A 20558-nucleotide genomic window follows, 5' to 3' on the forward strand; every position below is an offset into this window, starting at 1 on the left:
GAAGAGTTGGGAAAATGATCCTGACACTCAGGGACTAATCAAACAGTTGCAGCAGCCTGGATCAGAGGTTAAAGGGTACACTTACATACACAAACAGCTCAGAAGACATGGTAAACTGGTAGTTGGACCAAATGTGGCTCTGAGAAAAGAAATACTCCAATTGTGGCATGATTCACCTCATGGAGGACACTTGGGGATAGATAGTACTTATAGAAGGATGTCTGCACTCCTCTACTGGAAGGGTATGAGAGAAGATGTAGCAGCTCATGTGAAGGTATGTGATGTATGTCAAAGGAACAAGTATGAGACCATTGCTTACCCAGGTCTGCTTCAGCCATTGCAGGTTCCTTCAATTGCATGGGCAAGTATTAGCATGGATTTGATCGAAGGGTTACCTAAGTCTCGGGGCAAGTCAGTGATATGGGTGGTGGTAGACAGACTTACAAAATATGCACACTTCATGGCCATCTCTCATCCATATACAGCTAATGATATAGCTAAGTTGTTTATGGAACATATCTTCAAATTACATGGGATGCCAGAGGAAATTATAAGTGACAGGGATCCAATTTTTACTAGCAAGGTTTGGAGAGAGGTGTTTGCAATACAAGGAGTAACCTTGAACACCTCTACAGCTTACCATCCACAATCCGATGGCCAAACAGAGGTGTTCAACAGGTGTTTGGAGACTTATTTAAGGTGTTACAGCTCCGACTCGCCAACAGATTGGGTACAATACTTGGTTTTTGCAGAATGGTGGTATAGCACCAACTTTCATTCTTCCATTCACACCACTCCTTATGAGGCATTGTATGGGCAGCCTCCCCCCTTGCATCTCCCTTACATAGCTGGAGACTCTGAAGTGGAAGAAGTGGATAGGAGCTTGGTCACTCGAGAATTCAAGTTCCAGTTGCTCAAGTATCATCTAACTAGAGCTCAACAAAGGATGACAGATCAGGCCAATAAACATAGAACATATAGACAGTTCAAGGTAGGGGATTGGGTCTATTTGAAGATTCAACCATACCGGCAGGTTACCATGTCTCAACATCATTTCAACAAACTGTCTGCCAAGTATTATGGTCCGTATATGGTGGAGCAGAAGGTGGGGTCAGTTGCCTACAAGTTAACTCTTCCAGCTGAGCTTATGCTGCATCCAACATTCCATGTGTCGTTGCTCAAACCTTGTCATGAAATTCCAGCTCACATTTCTCATCCTCCAGTGCTTAACCTTGCTAGTCCCTATTGCCCTCACCCTCATAAAGTGTTGGAAAGGAGATTGATACAGAAGGGAAATAAGGCTGTGGCTCAATGGTTGATTCATTGGGATCAAATGTCAGAAGACCAGGCAACGTGGGAAGATGCTAACACGATCAAGATCAGGTTCCCAGACTTCCTTCCTTGAGGACAAGGAAGTTGTCGACAGGGGATTACTGATACGAGTTTTGGGCCTTGGAAGAGTATTAGTTAGTGGGCTCTCTTTTATGTGTAGTTACAGTTAGCCCAGAAATATAGTTATCATATTTACATATTAAGTCCGTTATTTCTTTTTATTTCTAGTCGGTATGAGAAGTTTGTTATGCCAGCTCAGCCACCTTCACGTGGACTGAGCTGTGAGAATGATTTCCTTGTTATATACTCTGTAGCACAACTCTAGGAGCATCATTGGGAGAGTTAATACAATTTCTGCTTTTGTTAGCTTCTTTTCTTCTCTGCACTTTGATTCTTTCTATCAAATTCTTAATTGGTTTTGGCATATCATGGGTGATGTCAAGCACAGTAAAGGAGTTAATGTTCAGTTGGAATGATGGGAAAAGGAGGTAAAGGCGCAGAGCATGGAATGTTACTTTACAAGCACTTATGTGGGTTATTTGGAGAGAAATAAATATGAGAGCTTTTGAAGGGATAGATATGAATATTGTTACGTTGAGGAGTAGCCTCTCCTTATTTTCTTTCGGTGCACCCATGAAATTCTTGTTGTATAGAAGATTGGGTGTCTTTCATGGAAAATCATGTCTTTTTGTAGGTTTTCTACTTTTTTGGTATACTTCTTGTATACGGGGGCATTTTGGCTCAAAACATTATTGAAATTTATTTAATTTATCATAAAAAGATCACTCATTCTAACCAATCAAAGAAAAAAAAATTCACTCTCTTTCTAGGATTATAAGAAAATAATGAAGCTCCCAAGTCCTTGGTCTAGTGGTAAGAGCGAACTTGTGATGTGTAGATTAGGCGCACGTTGCAGACTCGAACCCGATGTAGACAAAATCTTGGTATTTAAGTGGAGAACGACCTATTATCCATCAAGTTTCGAACTGTGCGCCATTGGCTTTGGGGATTTCTCGGTAATAAAGAAAGGGAGTAAGAAAAAAGTGAAAGTTTAAAAGTTAATTGTAATTACAGTTTTATCCAACACAAAATGCACTTTCAAAAGGTAATCAAAATTTGTGTTGGAGATTCGTACTTTTATAATTGTATAGATTAAAGATATAACTGTTAGTATGTTTTCTATGTCGGAAACTTAACTTTCTTAGACAAGTACATTTGGATGGAAATTAAAATGAATTAATATACCTGAAACATCAAACATTGTCCCAAAGTTTGCCTGAAATTTTAATGCAGTAAGGACTCACGTTCTTTAATATTTGTGCTATCCTCAATTTTTGTTTTTTTTTATCTGTAGATCCTACAGCTCAGACGAGAAATGCAAATGGAGCTGGTTGGTAGGAGGAGGTTTACCAAAAGGTATTGTTTGCAATGGTATTTTTATTTGCACAAGATTTTGAAAACTGAGGAAAGTACAGGTGACTTGCTGGCAATTGATGTTTTGGCAATTGAAAAGTGATGTGAAATTTTGATAAACTGGCTGGTTATAACAATATGAGAAATAGCTGAATGTTCTGAAATTTTTCCTGTGATTGATGGAGTAATGGAGGAGGTTTACCAAAATAAGTGTTCAGCTAAATTCATGGTCATATCCCTTTCGGCAAGGTACTTTATGTATTGGTGTTCGTAGAGGAAATAGAAAATCGAGCATGTTAACTGGTAGCTTGTTAGAGACTGATATATTCTCAATTGAGAAGTACTAGTACAACAACTACACCTCAACCCCAAGCAAGTTGGGGTCGGCTATATACCCCGTCGCGGTCCAATATTAAAAAGAAAATTTAGTTTCACAAGCACTAGAAGTTCTTTATATTTTCTACTGGCATAATTGAGAAGTGAAGTATTTTTTGATACGATTGATTGGTTACAAAACACTAGTAGTTGAATGCTGTGATCTATTATCTTAATTCATGAGGTAATATGTCTGTAAGTTCGTGTCAAAGTTTTCATGGCATGTTCCCAATTTTGCTTTAGTTCCCGACAACTAAGATTTCTTTATTGCTATTTTGAAGGGTAAACCTATTCATGCAAGAAGTATATACCTGAATATATGGTTATAAGAAGATGTTATCTGAGAAAAGACATCTGTTCATCTATTTTAATTGGTATACTTCTTCAATATTTTTTCTATAATCTAGAAATTTGATGCTTCTGGCTTCGAAACTTGGTCGATAATAGGTCGCGCCCCTCTATCCTTCTCTAAAATCCCCGTCTTGGTTCACCAGCCATGAATAAGTTGGTATTTTGAGTTCTCCAAGAATAAACATATATATCATCAACATGTTCTATATACTCTATACCATCATTTTTTACTTGTCAAGCCTACTATATCCTTATTTCCATTGTTTACCCTCGTTTTGCTTCATTTATTATAAAGGTGTAAACTGGAATATTTGGGAAAAATTAAAAAAAATGATGCTTGCTATTTAGACCATATTATATCTCCCAAACTAGCTATGGAAAAAAAAAAATATATTCTAATCTACCCTATGTTTTTCCTGGCTGGGCTGGTCTCTGATCACATTATGGAACTTGTCCCCTTGATGCGAGCCGAAATGTGTACCACGAAGCTAAAGGAAGTACAGCTCAGTTACTTATTTTACCATTCACATGCTGAATCCTGCAAAATGTATTGGTTAATCAGTTGTATTCTTCCTCTTCTACTTCAATTTTAATCTTTTCATCTGAAGGTTCTTTACTAAGATTCTCTAGTTTGTTCTCTACTGCATAGTACAGTTGATCTAATTATTACTTATCCACACGGGATTGTAGTCCTGATACTTATATCGTCGACTTAATGAAAATTGTAATGCAGATCAAGTCTATGAAGGAGATGTATTTACCAAAACTCAATGATCTATACCATAAAGTTGCTTCTGAAATGCAGCAGGTGTGTCATCAGCGTTTTATTACCATTATTATCATTTCTGGAGGAAATTCTACCAGCTGTGTGGTGCATCATTCTGGATTTTCTAAATTTTGATATAATTGTAGATGTGCATAGTTCTATTCACTCCCAACTTCAATCCCAACTTGTCGAGGCTATACAAATCATTTATATCCACTCGGTTATATTTAGGCGCATTTCATTCGAATAGTATAGACAAATTACAGGTTCTCAAAATTTCAATATATCCTCACCAAGCATACAAGTCTAACTGAAATAAAGGAACTCTTGGCAAACAGCTAACCCAATGTAACTGTGACAACAACAATCAAGCCTTATTCCTGACTAGTTGGTATCGCTTATATGAATATTTTATATATTTTGTTCCCTTTTTTAGCCAAGTTTTCATTGATGCCAAGAGAAATTTGGTCTAGTTACCCTTAATGGATTTTAAGTCGAAATCATCTCTTTTACTACCTTCAATCATCATACAGTGTTTTATGGGGATAATACTCGCAATGCCTTTCTTTCTTATATTGAAACCATTGCCCTCTAAGTGCTTCACTGTAGTTTCAGATTTTGACCGACTCACTCGCAAATTTCGTCAATTAACACACTGTCATTTGCAAGTAGCATGCACCATGGTACTGCATCTTAAATTCTATTGGTTTGCTCATCCATAATTAGGTAAAGGAGTACTGATGTCAAATTCCTTGGATAAACCTACCGTTATTGGAAATTCCTCTGTATGTCTTTCCATTTTTCTCATGCCTATGATTGTTCATTGTACATATTTTTTATGGCACTTATATATTTGGTGTACAAACTTCTAAAGATGCCCTTAGTTAATCTTAGAACATTATCTAACTGAGAATTGCTGCAGAAAGATCAAAACTCTAAATTCTCATTTTTGCATCCTTGTTCCTTCCCTGTCATCTTGAGAAAAAGTATTTCCATTGTTGGAATACAGTGTAGTGCGCTTAGTTTGTCTTCATTTTTTACACAGGGGCAGATGCAAATGGGTGGATGACACCGCTTCGCCGGAAAAAAATACTGAATGTTCGTACTAATATTCTGCAAAAACGATACAATATATAGTAATGACACCACTTCCTAGCAAAGAGTATTTCATGATCCACTGGCCAAGCTCATATTTGGGTTTGTAAAGTTCGTAGGCTCGAGGCTGGACCTAGACATTCTATTTTTTGAACATCTTTGAGCGAGCATTTTTGTTAAAAATTTGAGGCTACGGAAAATTGAACCTATACATACCTCCCTTTGCAATAATATTCAACTAAACCATTGGGTCATGACTTTCAACTTGTAGGAAAATGATATTAAATAATATTTATTTATTTTATTTATATAAATACGACACCGCTTACAAAAAGTTCTGCGTACGCCCGTGTTCTTACATCTTTGTCATTTGACAGCTTTGAAGTATTGTGTATGATTGTGAAGTAGAGGTGGTGGTGGGCAGCGTGAAAGGAGTTATTTGCACATATCTAGGTAGTTACTGTGGTATAGATGTGATTTTGATGTTAGTCTCTTTTCCTTTAAGGGAAGAGATCAAGGCCTCCCTAGTTCTGTGGACACTGGACAAGGGTTTGATATATCTGAGTTTCAAAAAGCACTTATATCAACATTTTATTAAAACATAGAGTGTTGGCTAGTTAACTCTGTTATTTGTCTCTTTATGCCATTTCTTAAGTTTTCCTCCCTTTTTCTTGGCCGTCGTTTTGGGGGGGGGGAGGGAGTACTAAAAGCGTGACTATTAAAAGTTAGCGAAGGGCAAGAAACTGATTCTTTCTGTTTTTCTGCATGATTCTCTTCCTCAGTGTCCCCAACATGAGAAAATTGAAAAGTTCAAGGTGTTCAAGGTAAAGCTGGAATACTTTGTGCTATTATTGCAGCTTAACAAGCACGATCCAACTTTCGAAACTGCTTTCGGTTGAGAAGCACATAAATTTCTTTCTTATATCCAATAATCCTCCCCAGCCTGATTCGTCTCCGCTGCAAGGGCAACTTCCTCAGCCTCCTGTGCATACAAGTCAGGTATGCAGTCAATTGTTTCTATTTGTTTGAATAATTCAATTGTTTTCCACCTTCTCGTTGTTATTCCTGCTTGTGTTAACATGCATCTACATTTTTTGGGTTGTGATTATTCTCCCAATATATATCTCTTAAGTTACGGATGACAAAGGTGGAGTTAAGATTTAAACTTTATGAGTTCTAAATATTAGGGTAGTAACCTCAAGCGTTAGTAACTAGGTTCTAAATTCATTTTTTGTACATATCTTATGGTTTTTCTTAACATAAATATAGGATTTGAACCCAAACCCGTACGACGTACCTTACCATCTAGCTCCGTCCCTGACGAATGATCTCTCGTGTTTTATATAAATCCCTTCTGCTTTTTTCTAAAATCTCATGTGTTATGATCTTTTGCAATTTATAAATCTCTCGAGTTACTAATGATCTCTCGTGTTTTATATAAATGATCTCTTTGGTTTTGTTCTAATATTTTCTATGTTTAATGCTAATGATCTCTTGCAATTTATGCTCTTAAGTTACTAATTATCTCTTGCACGTCAGACACCTATGATGGGTTCTGATTGGCAAGATACTGCTTCTCATTTTGATGGGTTAGATGACAGTTTTGGTGGATTGGGTTCGACACAGAATAGTTTTGGTATTGCTACTTCTGGTTTTGATAGGCTGGGTTCTAGTTTTGATGGATTGAGTTCTGGTGCTAAACTTGATGAGCGTTTAACACATGTTGAGGAACGACTAGAGAAAATTGAGGCTCATTCGAAAAAGGCAGAGGCATTGTTGACTGATATTAACAAAAAACTGAATTATTATCCAGTGAAAATACGGTATGTTAAAGTTTCTAGGGACATTAGATGTTCAGCTAAGTACATGAGCTGTCATTTTCGACCAAAGAGGAAACATAGAGTAGCTGAGATGATAAGGCAGTCGTGTTAGTTTTTCGGTTGGTTCGTATACTGATTGTGCCGACGATGACCAAAGGAAGTTAGATGAAGAGCAAAAAAGTTGATACTAATAACTTATGATTTCTTTTCCTTTGTCTAAGATTTCCTACGAATAAAGTAAATTATCTCTTGCAATTTACAAAAGAGTTGATAATAACTTATGATTTTTTTTCCTTTGTCTAATTTTTTATTCTCATACAATTTATAAATCTTTTCAGTTATTAACCATTTTCTTGAATAAATTTATCTCTTTTGCTTTGTTCTAAGATCTTCAATGTCCAAAGTAAATGATCCTTAGCAATTTATTACTAGTTTTTTGGGTTACTAATAATCTCGTGCTTTACATAAATATTCTCTTTTGTTTTTTTCTAAGATAATCTCGCTCTTTATATAAATATTCTCTTTTCTTTTGTTCTAAGATCTCTTGTGTTTAAAGTTAATTATCTTTTGTAACTTATAAATCATCTTAGGTTACTTATATTTAATAAATTTAGAAGTGTAAATAAAATTCTTCTTTAATATTTAAAAAAAGGACACTTTATCAGACCTTCCCGGAGGTTTTTGCGTGTAACAGATCTCTCTGTGATTTTAAATATTAGCCAGGCTTCCCTTCTTTAATATTTGAGGTAAACAAAACTATATTTTAACCTAACATGGATAAATGTGCCCCGTATATGATAATTTTATGTTCAAGAATTATCTCATATATCTATTTTATCATCTTATGACAAAAATTAGCATCGTGATGTTCGAAAATTAATCATGCACAATAAAAACGAAGAGACATTTAAAATATTGATGTTAACTAATCCAGCAGTACTGTTGTAGTTAAATATAAACACCATTTAAAAATATACCGATGAGGTTTTAAGTAGAAAGAAACAAAAATGTTTTGATACATCATATATACATTACTTTTTGTTGTTTTTCTTTCGAGTATGATTTATGGTCTTAATTCTTAAACTTCATAAAGCTGCATATAACATGTGAAAGATTATGTTTAGCATGTTTTGATTATAGTCCTCCTTAATCAAACATAAGATTGAGCAAAAAAAAAAAAAGATGACTTCAAATTCCAATTTCGGGAATTCTTAAATTTAATTCCATGATTATGTGTTATACGGCAAAACAAACATAAAAATACTAATTGCGAGTGGTTGGAAAAAAAGAAAAAAAAGGTAATGAGGCCAACAAAGACAAAAAGTTCTAGCAACAATAAAATGAAAATAACTTTTATGTTAGGATGTGTAAATTACTAGTATAAATTTGCCTATTAATCTATTAGGAATAGATATAAGTACTATATAACTCTTTGTGCTTTGCACCAAAATGAACCCATTAAATGTTTCAGTCAATCAAATTTATTTCAAAGATTTCAACTATTCTGTCTTGTCGTTGCGAACTACTGCAACTAAAGCAACTAAAGAAGTAAAAACAATTGTCTTGAAGACATTCAAAAGATTTCTCTTCTTCTTAGAGGGCAGTTGTCTGATTGTTTGGTGACACAAAAGATTGTTTGGTTAGCAAGCACTACCTACTTTAAATTTAATGTTTGTATATATTTATTACTTAAATTATATTATTTTTATAGTGTAAAATTTATAGGCCAACTTTCTCGAAACTTTAGAATTGTGTGGAGTGATTCTGATGTGTTTGTTATCATTAAATCGTAACCCATTTCCATAAAAATAGGCTCTTAATCATTTAACATAATATCATTTTCAGAGTATCAACAAGAATTTGTATTTTCTTCCATTATTGCATCAAAATAAATGTAGAACTCATCTTCTAAAAAGTTACGGATAATATCACAATCACCGTACTTTGACTTCGGGTTCATGGTAATATAATACATGCAAAATTCATGATGTGCAAACTTGTAGATGTCGGCAACAACTCTTTGTACTTGCATGTCCATACGATATGATGTAGAAGTCATCACTATCAAAAATGCACTCATATATAGCTTCTTGGAAAAATATATAGTTTAACGAGTTATTATTTTCCGAGTTAACAATAACGAATGCAATTGGGACTCTTTGCTACTGTCGGCAACATTCATGAGTCGCTATTTACTTGAGACTACGAAACGGTATTTCGAGAGATTCTCTTGCACATTTACGTTTGGAACTACGAGACGGTATCTCGGGAGATCCCCTGTTGTTATCTCTGTGTATTGAGCTGTTACCTTCTATGAAATCTTTCTTGTTAAATTTCAGTCTTAATTTTACTGCGATATTTCATTTTTGCCTTGCTTTATTATCATATTCCAGTAGGACCCGGACCTGACCTCATCACTACTCTACCGAGGTTAGGCTTGGCACTTACTGGGTACCGATTGTGGTGTACTCATGCTACTCTTCTGCACATGTTTTTCGTGTGTAGATCCGGGTGCTCCTTATCAGCCGCATTATCAGTGAGTTGGGATAGTTTTGGAAACTTCAAGGTATATCTGCCGCGTCCGCAGACCTCGGAGTCCCCTTCTACTCTTTCCCAGGTCCATTATTTTCTGTATTTTGTTTTGATAGACTCTGATGTATAGAGACACTAGATTTTCGCTCTGTAGTTTGTGATTCACGATGTTCCGGGTTTTGGGATTGCTGTGTATTGTTGAACAGTTAGTTGTTAAAAATTATGTTTTTCATTTCATTATTCCGCAGATGTTAGGCTTACCTAGTCGTAGAGACTAGGTGTCATCACGACATTATACGGAGGGAAAATTTGGGTCGTGATAAGTTGGTATCAAATCTCTAGGTTCGTAGGTATCATGAGTTACAAGCCGGTTTATTAGAGTCTCGCGGATCGGTACAGAGACATCTGTACTTATCTTCAGGAGGCTATGGAACTGTTAGGAAAACTTCACTACTTTGATTCCTTGTCGTGCGAAAATTGTTGACTTAAAAAAAATTCTAAACTTTTGTATTCTATTCTCTCACAGATGGTGAGGACACATACAAGTGGATCTGATGACCAGGCACCCGCGCCCCCTGCTAGAGCCGCGAGAAGCCGGGACCGGGGTAGAGGCCGAGGACGTCCACGTGGTGCAGCCAGAGCACCCGCACGAGCTGCTACAGAGGAGCCCCCAGTAGCTCCAGCTGGAGGGCAGACACCTGAGGCACATGTTCCTGCACCAGCCCTCCAGAAGACTCTAGCCCAGTTTCTGAGCATGTTCAGCAACTTAGCTCAGGCTGGTTTGATTCCACTTGCTCCTACCACATCTCAGGCTGGGGGAGGAGCACAGACTCCCATCGTCGGTACTCCAGAGCAGCGGGTTCAGGTCGACCAGGTTCCAGAGATTGTACCAATGCAGCTGGTAGCTCCAGCTCAGCCCGAGGTTAGGGGAGCAACTTCTGAGGTGGACCAGCTCAGACTTGAGAGGTACAAGAAGTACCACCCACCTACCTTCAGCGGATTGGTTACAAATGATGCCCAGGGTTTTCTAGAGGAGTGTCATCGTATTCTCCATACTATGGGCGTAGCGGAGACGAGCAGGGTTTCTTTTACTACATTCCAGCTTAGAGGAGCAGCCTATCAATGGTGGCATGCTTATGAGTTGAGTAGTCCGGCTGAGGCAGCTTCACTTACATAGACTCAGTTCTCGGACATATTTTTGAGAGAGTATGTCCCTCAGAGCCTCAGGGACTCATGGCGCGCGGAGTTTGAGCAGCTGCGCCAAGGTGCTATGACTGTGTCAAATTATGTAGTTCGCTTCAGTGATTTGGCCTGACATGCACCACCCTTGGTTGCCACAGTTCGAGAGAGGGTTCGAGGGTTTATTGAGGGACTCCACCCCAGCATCCGGATTAGTATGGCCAGAGAGTTGGAGATGGATATTTCTTATTAGCAAGTGGTGAGTATTGCCAAGAGATTGGAGGGCGTGCTTGCCCGGGATAGAGAGGAGAGGGAGTCCAAGAGGTCTTGAGAGACTGGTTATTATTCTGGAGCTCGTGTCCCAGCAACTCTCCATGGTAGGGGTTATGTGAGCGGCCCCGTTCATTCATCTCTTCCAGCCGCCAGTGGTGTTCCAGCCCCTTCTAGGCCCCAGAAACCTTATTATGCACCGCCAGTATCTAGTGTGCCTCCTGTACGGGGTGTTCCTAGCGTCCAATCCAGCAGACCTGGCCCGATCCAGTCACAGCAGCCACGCCCTCCCAGGGCTTGTTTTGAGTGTGGCGACACTCGCCATATGGTGAGGGATTTCCCCAGATTTATGAGGGATGCACCTCCACAGATTTCTCAGTCACAGCGTGCTTCACCGGGTCCTCAGGCTATGATTACAGCACCAGCTGCCACCCCACCTGCTCAGCCAGCCCGAGGTGGAGGTCGGGGAGGTAGAGGTCGCCCTAGAGGGGGAGGCCAGGCCAGATATTATGCCCTTCCTGCTCGTACAGAGGTAGTCGCTTCTGATTCTGTCATTACAGGTATTGTCCCGGTCTGTCATAGAGATGTGTCGGTATTATTTGACCCAGGCTCTACATATTCTTATGTGTCCTCTTATTTTGCCCCGTATTTGGGCGTATCTCGGGATTCTTTGAGTTCCCCTGTTTATGTGTCTACTCCTGTGGGAGATTCTCTTGTTGTGGACCGCGTGTATCATCGTGTTTGATTGCTCTTAGTGGTTTTGAGACCAGAGCCGATTTATTATTGCTCAGCATGGTGGACTTTAATATTATTTTGGGCATGGACTGGTTATCGCCCCATTATGCTATTCTTGATTGTCACGCTAAGACCGTGACGCTGGCTATGCCAGGATTTCCGTGATTAGAGTGGATAGGTACCTTAGAGTATACTCCCAGCAGAATTATTTCATTTCTTAAAGCTCAACGAATGGTTGATAAGGGGTGTGACGCGTATCTATCTTATGTGAGAGACGTTAGTATTGATACCCCTACAATTGAGTCAGTTCCAGTAGTGAGGGACTTTCCAGATGTGTTCCCAGTTGAACTTCCGGGCATGCCGCTCGACAGAGATATTGATTTTGGCATTGATTTATTACCGGGCACTCAGCCTATCTCTATTCCTCCATATCGTATGGCTCCTCCTAAGTTAAAGGAGCAGTTACAGGAATTGCTTGATAACGGCTTTACTCGGCCCAGTGTGTCACCTTGGGGTGTTCCTGTCTTATTTGTGAAGAAGAAGGATGGTTCTATGTGGATGTGTATTGATTACCGCCAGTTGAACAAAGTCACAGTGAAGAACAGGTATCCATTGCCTCGTATTGATGACTTATTTGATCAGTTACAGGGCGCCAAAGTGTTTTCCAAGATTGACTTACGTTCAAGATATCATCAGTTGAATATTCGGGAGCCAGATATCCCGAAGACTGCTTTCAGGACTAGATGTGGTCACTATGAGTTTCTTGTTATGTCGTTTGGGCTGACCAATGCCCCAGCAGCTTTTATGCACTTGATGCACAGTGTGTTCCAGCCTTATCTTGACTCATTTGTCATTGTGTTTATTGACGACACTCTGGTGTACTCCCGGACTCGGGAAGATCATGAGTAGCACCTGAGGACTGTGCTTCAAACCTTGAGAGAAAAGAAGTTATATGCAAAATTATCAAAGTGTGAGTTTTGGCTAGACTCAGTGGCATTTTTGGGTCATATAGTATCGAGTGATAGGATCCAGGTGGATCCGAAGAAGATTGAAGCAGTGCAGAGTTGGCCCAGACCATCCTCAGCTACGGAGATTCGGAGTTTTCTTGGTTTGGCGGGATATTACCGTTGAGGGATTTTCTTCTATTGCAGCACCTATGACCATGGTGACCCGAAAGGGTGCCCCGTTCAAGTGGACAAAGGAGTGTGAGGAGAGCTTTTAGAAGCTCAAGACAGTTTTGACTACAGCCCCAGTATTGGTATTGCTTTCAGGTTCGAGGTCTTATACAATTTATTATGATGCGTCACGAGTTAGCCTCGGCGCGGTGTTGATGCAGCTGGAGGTGCATAAAAAAACTATCATGTACACGACCTTGAGCTATCAGTTATTGTTCATGCCTTGAAGATTTGGAGGCACTATTTGTACGGTGTCCCTTGTGAGATCTATACCGATCACCGGAGTTTGCAGCATCTGTTCTAGAAAAAAGATCTTAATTTGTGTCAGAGGAGGTGGTTAGAGATGCTTTAGAATTATGACATCACCATTTTGTACCATCCTCGGAAGGACAATGTGGTGGCCGATGCTTTGAGTCGTCGGGCAGAGAGTTTGGGGAGTTTAACATATCTACCAGCAACAGAGAGGCCCATGGCATTGGATGTTCATGCCTTAGCCAACCAGTTTGTGAGATTGGATATTTCTGAGCCGAGTCGAGTATTGGCTTGTGTGGTCTCTCGGTCTTCTCTTTATGATCGTATCAGGGAGCGTCAGTATGATGACCCCCATCTGTTTGTCCTTAAGGACACGGTCTAGCACAGTGATGCTAAGGAGATCACTATTGGAGGTGATGGTGCATTGAGGATGCATGGCAGGCTATGTGTGCCCAATGTAGATAGTTTGCGTGAGTTGATTCTTCAGGAGGCTCACAGCTCGCAGTACTCCATTCATCCGGGTGCCGCGAAGATGTATCAGGACCTGAGACAGCATTATTGGTGGAGGAGGATGAAGAAGGACATAGTAGAGTATGTGGCTAGATGTCTAAATTGCCAGCAGGTGAAGTATGAGCATCAGCGACCGGGTGGGTTGCTTCAGAAGATAGAGATTCTGGAGTGGAAATCGGAGCGGATCACTATTGACTTCGTTGTTGGACTCCCATGAACTCAGCGGAAGTTTGATGCAGTTTGGGTGATTGTGGACAGGCTGACCAAGTCAACTCATTTCATTCCTGTGATGACTACCTATTCTTCCGAGCAGCTAGCTCGAATCTACATCCGTGAGATCGTCAGGCTTCATGGCGTACCGGTATCTATTATCTCTGACTGGGGTACGCAGTTTACATCATGGTTCTGGAGAGCTGTACAGCATGAGTTGGGTACTCGGGTTGAGTTGAGCACAACATTTCACCCTCAGACGGATAGACAGTTCGAGCGCACTATTTAGATACTGGAGGATATGCTCTGCGCTTGTGTGTTAGATTTTGGGGGTGCTTGGGACCAGTTCTTGCCACTTGCAGAGTTTGCTTACAACAACAGTTATCAGTCCAGCATTCAGATGGCACCGTATAAGGCTTTGTATGGTAGGCGGTGTCAGTCCCCAGTGGGTTGGTTTGAGCTGGGCGAGGCTAGATTATTGGGTATGGACTTTATTCAGGATGCCTTGGAAAAGGTTAAGGTGATTCAGGATAGACTCCGCACAGCCCAGTCCAGACAGAAGAGTTAAGCGGACCGAAAGGTTCGCGATGTTGCATTCATGGTTGGAGAGCAGGTCTTGCTCCGAGTTTCGCTTATGAAAGGCGTTATGAGATTCGGAAAGAAGGGCAAGTTGAGCCTAAGTTTCATTGGTACTTTTGAGGTGTTGCGGCGTGTTGGGAAGGTTGCTTATGAGCTTGCCTTACCTCCCAGTCTAGCAGGAGTTCATTCAGTATTTCATGTTTCGATGCTCCGGAAATATCACGGTGATCCGGCTCACGTATTGGATTTCAGCTCAGTCCAGTTGGACAAGGATCTATCTTATGTTGAGGAGCCAGTGGCTATTTTAGACAGGCAGGTCAGGAAGCTAAGGTCAAAGAATATTGCTTCTGTTAAGGTTCAGTGGAGGGGACAGTCGGCCGAGGAGGCGAGTTGGGAGACCGAGAAGGATATGCGCATCCGTTATCCTCATCTTTTCATCACTTCAGATATGTCTCTATGCTCGTACGAGGACGAACGATTGTTTTAAGAGGGGGAGGATGTGTTACATCCCGTACTTTAATATTAGGATAAGTCGTAGTATTCCATATGTTCTTGAAGGGATTAAGACTATTCATGAGATTATAGAGAATTTGTGACTATGTTATTATAAGACCCCGTAAGTTTAACAACATGGATACCGTTATATACATTGGATATGGTATTTTGAGTGGAGTATTTTTGAAAAAAAAAAGTTTGAAAAAAATATGATTTTATATAGTTATTGAAATTACTACTTTCGAATATGCTTTAAATTATACACATAATATGAGAAAGTTTATGAAATTTTCTTTATTGTAAATATAGAAATTATTTTCTCACAAGAAAAGAAGGTTATCTTTCTACCATTTTAAGAATTAAACGTACGAAATTTTTTACTATTTATAAGAGACTAGGAAAATTATAATTTAAAAAAATATATGTATTTTTACATGGATGTTTTAATAAAATAATAGTGTATGTATTTATTTTATATGGTACCACATGACCATGATAGTAAGTTATATAAAGTGTATTAAAAGTAAGTAGTATTCTAAGTAGTTTGAGATAATTCTTAATTATATGGATAATTGGTTAATTAATGATTCTTGTGGAAGATTAGTTATTTAATTATAAAATTTTAGATAAGTCTTGAGCCCCCCCCTTACACCCAACGTGGCAGTCATATAATAGTCATTAGATGAATCTTAAATGAAAATTTGCAAGATGGCACTTTGAGAGGTTTTGATACCTAAGTCATCACTTTAATAAGAATTCTAACATATTTTACGTCAATATCAAAAATGCTCTTGGAGTTCTTCAACACATGAAAAGATAAAAGTTTAGCAAAGTGTAGATTAAGTTAAATTTCACCGTTAGAACTCAGGTCATACGCAGAAGTTGTTATAGAAATGCCAGACCACACTTGATCATTGTCATTTCTATCCCTCTTTTCAACTTCTTCCTCTTATTTTCTTCCTTTTTGGGTAGGAAATGGCTAGAGTAATATTTCAAAACTTCTAATTAGAACGTGTAGGTATTAGAACTGGCATTTTCCAGTGAATAGTGAGAAAGTATGATAAATATAAAGGCATCTGCCTCAAAAGCCCTACTCCCAGATAACACTTACTAAAATGGCTTATTCTTCTTCATAAAATGGTAGGCAACTTAGTAACGTGACATTTCTGCTTCAACAAGAATTCGAGCAAGAATATCATACGGATTTTTTCCTACTCCAGGTATGTTAAGGCTATCCCTTCTTTATTTTGCCATGATCCATGTAACGATACGTAAACGTAATATTATTCCATAAGTGGTTCTACTCTTAGCAGTTAAGGATGTCTATGTTATTCATTCCTATAAAGTGATGTCTAAGTATGTCCCTAAGTCCCTAACGAGGTATATGATAGAGATGTTAATGTTTATAATATAGTGATACATGTACATGCATCTTCATGCATTTACCACCAGGCTACGACTGGTCGGGTAGTTACCATCGGTTGGGCAGTTATGTATCATTATTTACCACCGGTTGGGCAGTCACGCATATTCATTTACCACCGAGCTACGGCCAGTTAGGCAGTTACACATTTACCACTGAGTTATGGCCGATTGGGCAGTTACACATATACCACCGAGCTACGGCCGGCCGGGCAGTCATACATTTACCACCGCGCTACAGCCGGTCGGGCAGTTACCACTTATCAGTTGGGCAGTCATGCATCATACGATATGGATAATAGTCTCAGAGAGAAGTTTTATATATATAAGTATAATAAGTATGCATATACGGTGGCACTTCAGAGATTCAGGTTAATTCTTATATGTCTTTAATTAATGTTGATTTATTGTTATATTTCAGTTCTACCTTACATTCTCAGTACATTAATTGTACTGACGTCCTTTTGTTGGGGACGCTGCATTCATGCCTGCATGTATAGATAATCAGTTTAACGAGCCCTCATAGTAGACGAGATTGGCATTTAGCGAAGGATCGGTAAGACTCCACCTCATTCGGAGTGCATCCGAGTCTATGAGTCATCGTGTCAGAATTTTTCTACAGACTTATGGGTAGGATGGTACCCTGTCCCATTTGATGTCAAATAATCTTAGAGGCTTTGTAGACATAGGTTCATTTTGTACAGTATGTCAGAGGCCTTGACGGCCCATATGTATTCATGTTTTAAGAAAAATGGTTCAGTGATACAGTGTTGCCCACTTATAGTTATACATTATGAGTTGTGGCCATATTGGCCCATGATAGTTACAGAAGAAAAACAAATGAGTTACACAGTGGTTCGCTCGGGCCAGTACGGCACTAGGTGCCAGCCACGCCTCTCCAAGTTCGGGGCGTGACAAGGTGTCGTTTTGAGAGTAATAGCCCTGATCCCCTATTTATTGTTTTCCCCGTACCTTTTTCTGCTTAGGTGCCTTGCCGGGAGGTTTTGTTTTTGGTTTCGGAGTGTTTTGGGACACTTAGTCCCTAAATTGAGGTTTAAGCCTTAGGATTTGGACCGTAGTCGAAACTGTATGAAGACGACTCTGGAATGAAATTTTGTCGGTTCCGTTAGCTCCGTTAGGTGATTTTGGATTTAGGGGCGTGTCCGAATTTTGTTTTGGAGGTCCGTAGCTCATTTAGGCCTGAAATGGCTAAAGTCTAATTTTTAGAGTTTCGGGCCGACAGTGGAATTTTTGATATCGGAGTCAGATTCCGATTTCGGAAGTTAGAGTAGGTCCGTAATGTTGAATATGACTTGTGTGCAAAATTTTGGGTCAATCGGACGTGGTTTGGTTGGTTTCAGCATTGGTTGTCGAATTTGAAAGTTTCAAGTTCTTTAAGTTTGAATCGGAGGATGATTTGTTATTTTAGCGTTTTGATGTGGTTTGAGGATTTGACTAAGTTAGTATGGTGTTTTAGGACTTGTTAGTATGTTTGGTTGAGGTCCCGGGGACCTCGGGTGTGTTTCGGATGCTTAACGGATGAATTTTGGACTTAGGAAAGTTGCTGGGTTTTTTTGCTGGTTCTGGTGCTTCACACCTGCGGAGGGGAGCCCACAGGTGCGGGCTCACACGTGCGGAAGACCAGGCGCAAATGCGGAATTTGGAGGCTTGACCAGGGGTCACAGGTGCAAGGAATTTTCGCATCTGCGATGCCCGCAGATGCGCCCAAGGACTCGCACTCGCGGAGGAAGACCGCAGAAGCGGACAGTGTTCCGCAGGAATGCACGTGTAGGTGCTACCCCCTGCCGCAGATGCGGACCCTACCCTCTTAAGTTATTTCCGCACCTGCGAGGGATTTTTCGCAGGTGAGACCTATGGCCCGCAGGTGCGAAGATCGCTGGGCAGAAAAGGGGCAGAATCGAGGGTTGAGGTTCATATTCACAAATTCGATTTTTGGACTCGGGAAAAGGCGATTTCTTGAGGGATTTCAGAGAAAACTTTGGGGTAACGATTCCTAACTTGTTTTTGGTTGTATTTCATTAATATATAGTCGTTTTCTCCATTTAATTTTGGATTTGGATTGAAAAGTTGGAAAAATGGAGAAAAAAGTTCCCCAATCGAATTTCTGAGTTTTGAATGGGTTTTAGACATCGTATTTAGATGATTTTTGTACGAGTGATCTCGTGAGCGAATGGATGTTCTTAATTGGTAACTTTTACCCGATTCCGAGACGTGGTCCTGAGTCGACTTTTTAGGACGGATTTCGGAATTTTTATTAAAATCTTGATTTTATTAATTAAATTAGTCTATTATAGTTGTATTTATGATATGTAATTGTTTTGGCTATATTTGGGCCATTCGGAGTCGGATATTCATGGAAAAGGCATTTTGACCTATTGATTGAGCTTGGTTTGAGGTAAGTGGCTTGCCTAACTTTGTGGGGGGGGGGGATCTCCTTAAGATTTAGAACTATTGTGATAAGTGAGCACCGTGTATGTGAGGTGACGAGTACGTACACGGGCTAGTTGTGGAAAAACCTGATTTTCTTACTGAGCAGCAACTTGTTTTCCTTTTATTTTATGTTACACCATTTTGATGAGTATTAATCTATTTTCATTCTTAATTGAGTTATTCCAATATGTGTAGCTATCTTGTTTAGTCTAATACAACATGTCTACGTGTCTTAAATGCTTATGTGAACTCTGTGCAGCATGCTTAGTGAATTTCATGCTTCTTCATTGACTGGTACTTAGTCTAAATCGTAAGATTTCATGATGTAGTTGTATCTCTATTTTTGCGCTGCATATTTACTTTGGGACTACGGAACGGTATTTCGGGAGATCCCCATGTACTGCATATTTACTTTGGGACTACAAAACGGTATTTCGGGAGATCCCCCTGTACTGCATATTTACTTTGGGACTACGGAACGGTATTCCGGGAGATCCCCCATGTCTTGCATATTTACTTGGGACTACGGAATGGTATTCCGGGAGATCCCCCCTATCTTGCATATTTACTTGGGACTACAGAACGGTATTTCGGGAGATCCCCCCCTCCCCCCCCGCACATTTATGTTTGGGACTACGAGACGGTATCTCGGGAGATCCCCTGTTGTTATCTTTGTGTATTGAGCTGTTACCTTCTATGAAGTCTTTCTTGTTAAATTTCAGTCTTAATCTTACTGCGATATTTCATTTTTGCCTTGCTTTATTATCATATTCCAGTAGGACCCAGACCTGACCTCGTCACTACTCTACCGAGGTTAGGCTTGGAACTTACTGGGTACCGATTGTGGTGTACTCATGCTACTCTTCTGCACATGTTTTTCGTGTGCAGATCCAGGTGCTCCTTATCAGCCGCACTATCAGTGAGTCGGGACAGCTTTGGAGACTTCAAGGTATATTTGTCGCGTCCGCAGACCTCGGAGTCCCCTTCTACTCTTCCCCATGTCCATTATCTTCTGTATTTTCTTTTGATAGACTCTGATGTATAGAGACACTAGATTTTACTTTTGTAGTTTATGATTTACGATATTTCGGATTTTGGGATTGCTGTGTATTGTTGAACAGTTAGTTGTTAAAAACTATGTTTTTCATTTCATTATTCTGTAGATGTTAGGCTTACCTAGTCGTAGAGACTAGGTGCCGTCATGACGTCATACGGAGGGGAAATTCGGGTCGTGACATATTACTACTCATGTGAATGGATTTTTAGGTGTGTATACTTACCCTTTCACGTTAGGTCCTCTCGACCCCGTTATCATTGATTTTTTCCGTCAATACCAAATAACCCTAGGCCAAATCTATCCTTCTTCTTGGCGGATCATTATTTTGATTCGTTTCTTTGTGAACAAAATCGAGGGGATGCCCTTCACCCTCAACCACCTTATTCGATTGTACAGCCCTCGCCTCTTTCGAGGCGGGTTAATAAAACTTCAGTGTCGGGCCACCAAGGTTCTGTTCTCGAGTATAGACAAGGACAAGGATCGAGGTTGGATGGGAAGGTTCGTTCGAGTGAAGACTTCGGACCTAATACCGCCCGAGA

General features: G+C 39.8%; 2 protein-coding genes across 12 annotated transcripts in view; both read left to right on the plus strand.

The window, feature by feature from the left end:
• Window positions 1–20558, plus strand: part of LOC104109030 (mediator of RNA polymerase II transcription subunit 15a) — a 70385-nt gene that overhangs the window by 16321 nt on the left and 33506 nt on the right. The window lies entirely within an intron of this gene.
• LOC138908880 (uncharacterized) lies at window positions 6263–20114 on the plus strand. The gene is made up of 4 exons (XM_070199579.1): window positions 6263–6331; window positions 9658–9769; window positions 10211–11693; window positions 19851–20114. Exon 3 carries the CDS (start codon window positions 10211–10213, stop codon window positions 10859–10861), a length of 651 nt encoding a protein of 216 aa, XP_070055680.1. The 5' UTR covers window positions 6263–6331; window positions 9658–9769; the 3' UTR covers window positions 10862–11693; window positions 19851–20114.

Source organism: Nicotiana tomentosiformis, chromosome 4 (assembly GCF_000390325.3).
Source record: "Nicotiana tomentosiformis chromosome 4, ASM39032v3, whole genome shotgun sequence".
In the NCBI taxonomy this organism is placed as follows: Eukaryota; Viridiplantae; Streptophyta; class Magnoliopsida; order Solanales; family Solanaceae; genus Nicotiana; species Nicotiana tomentosiformis.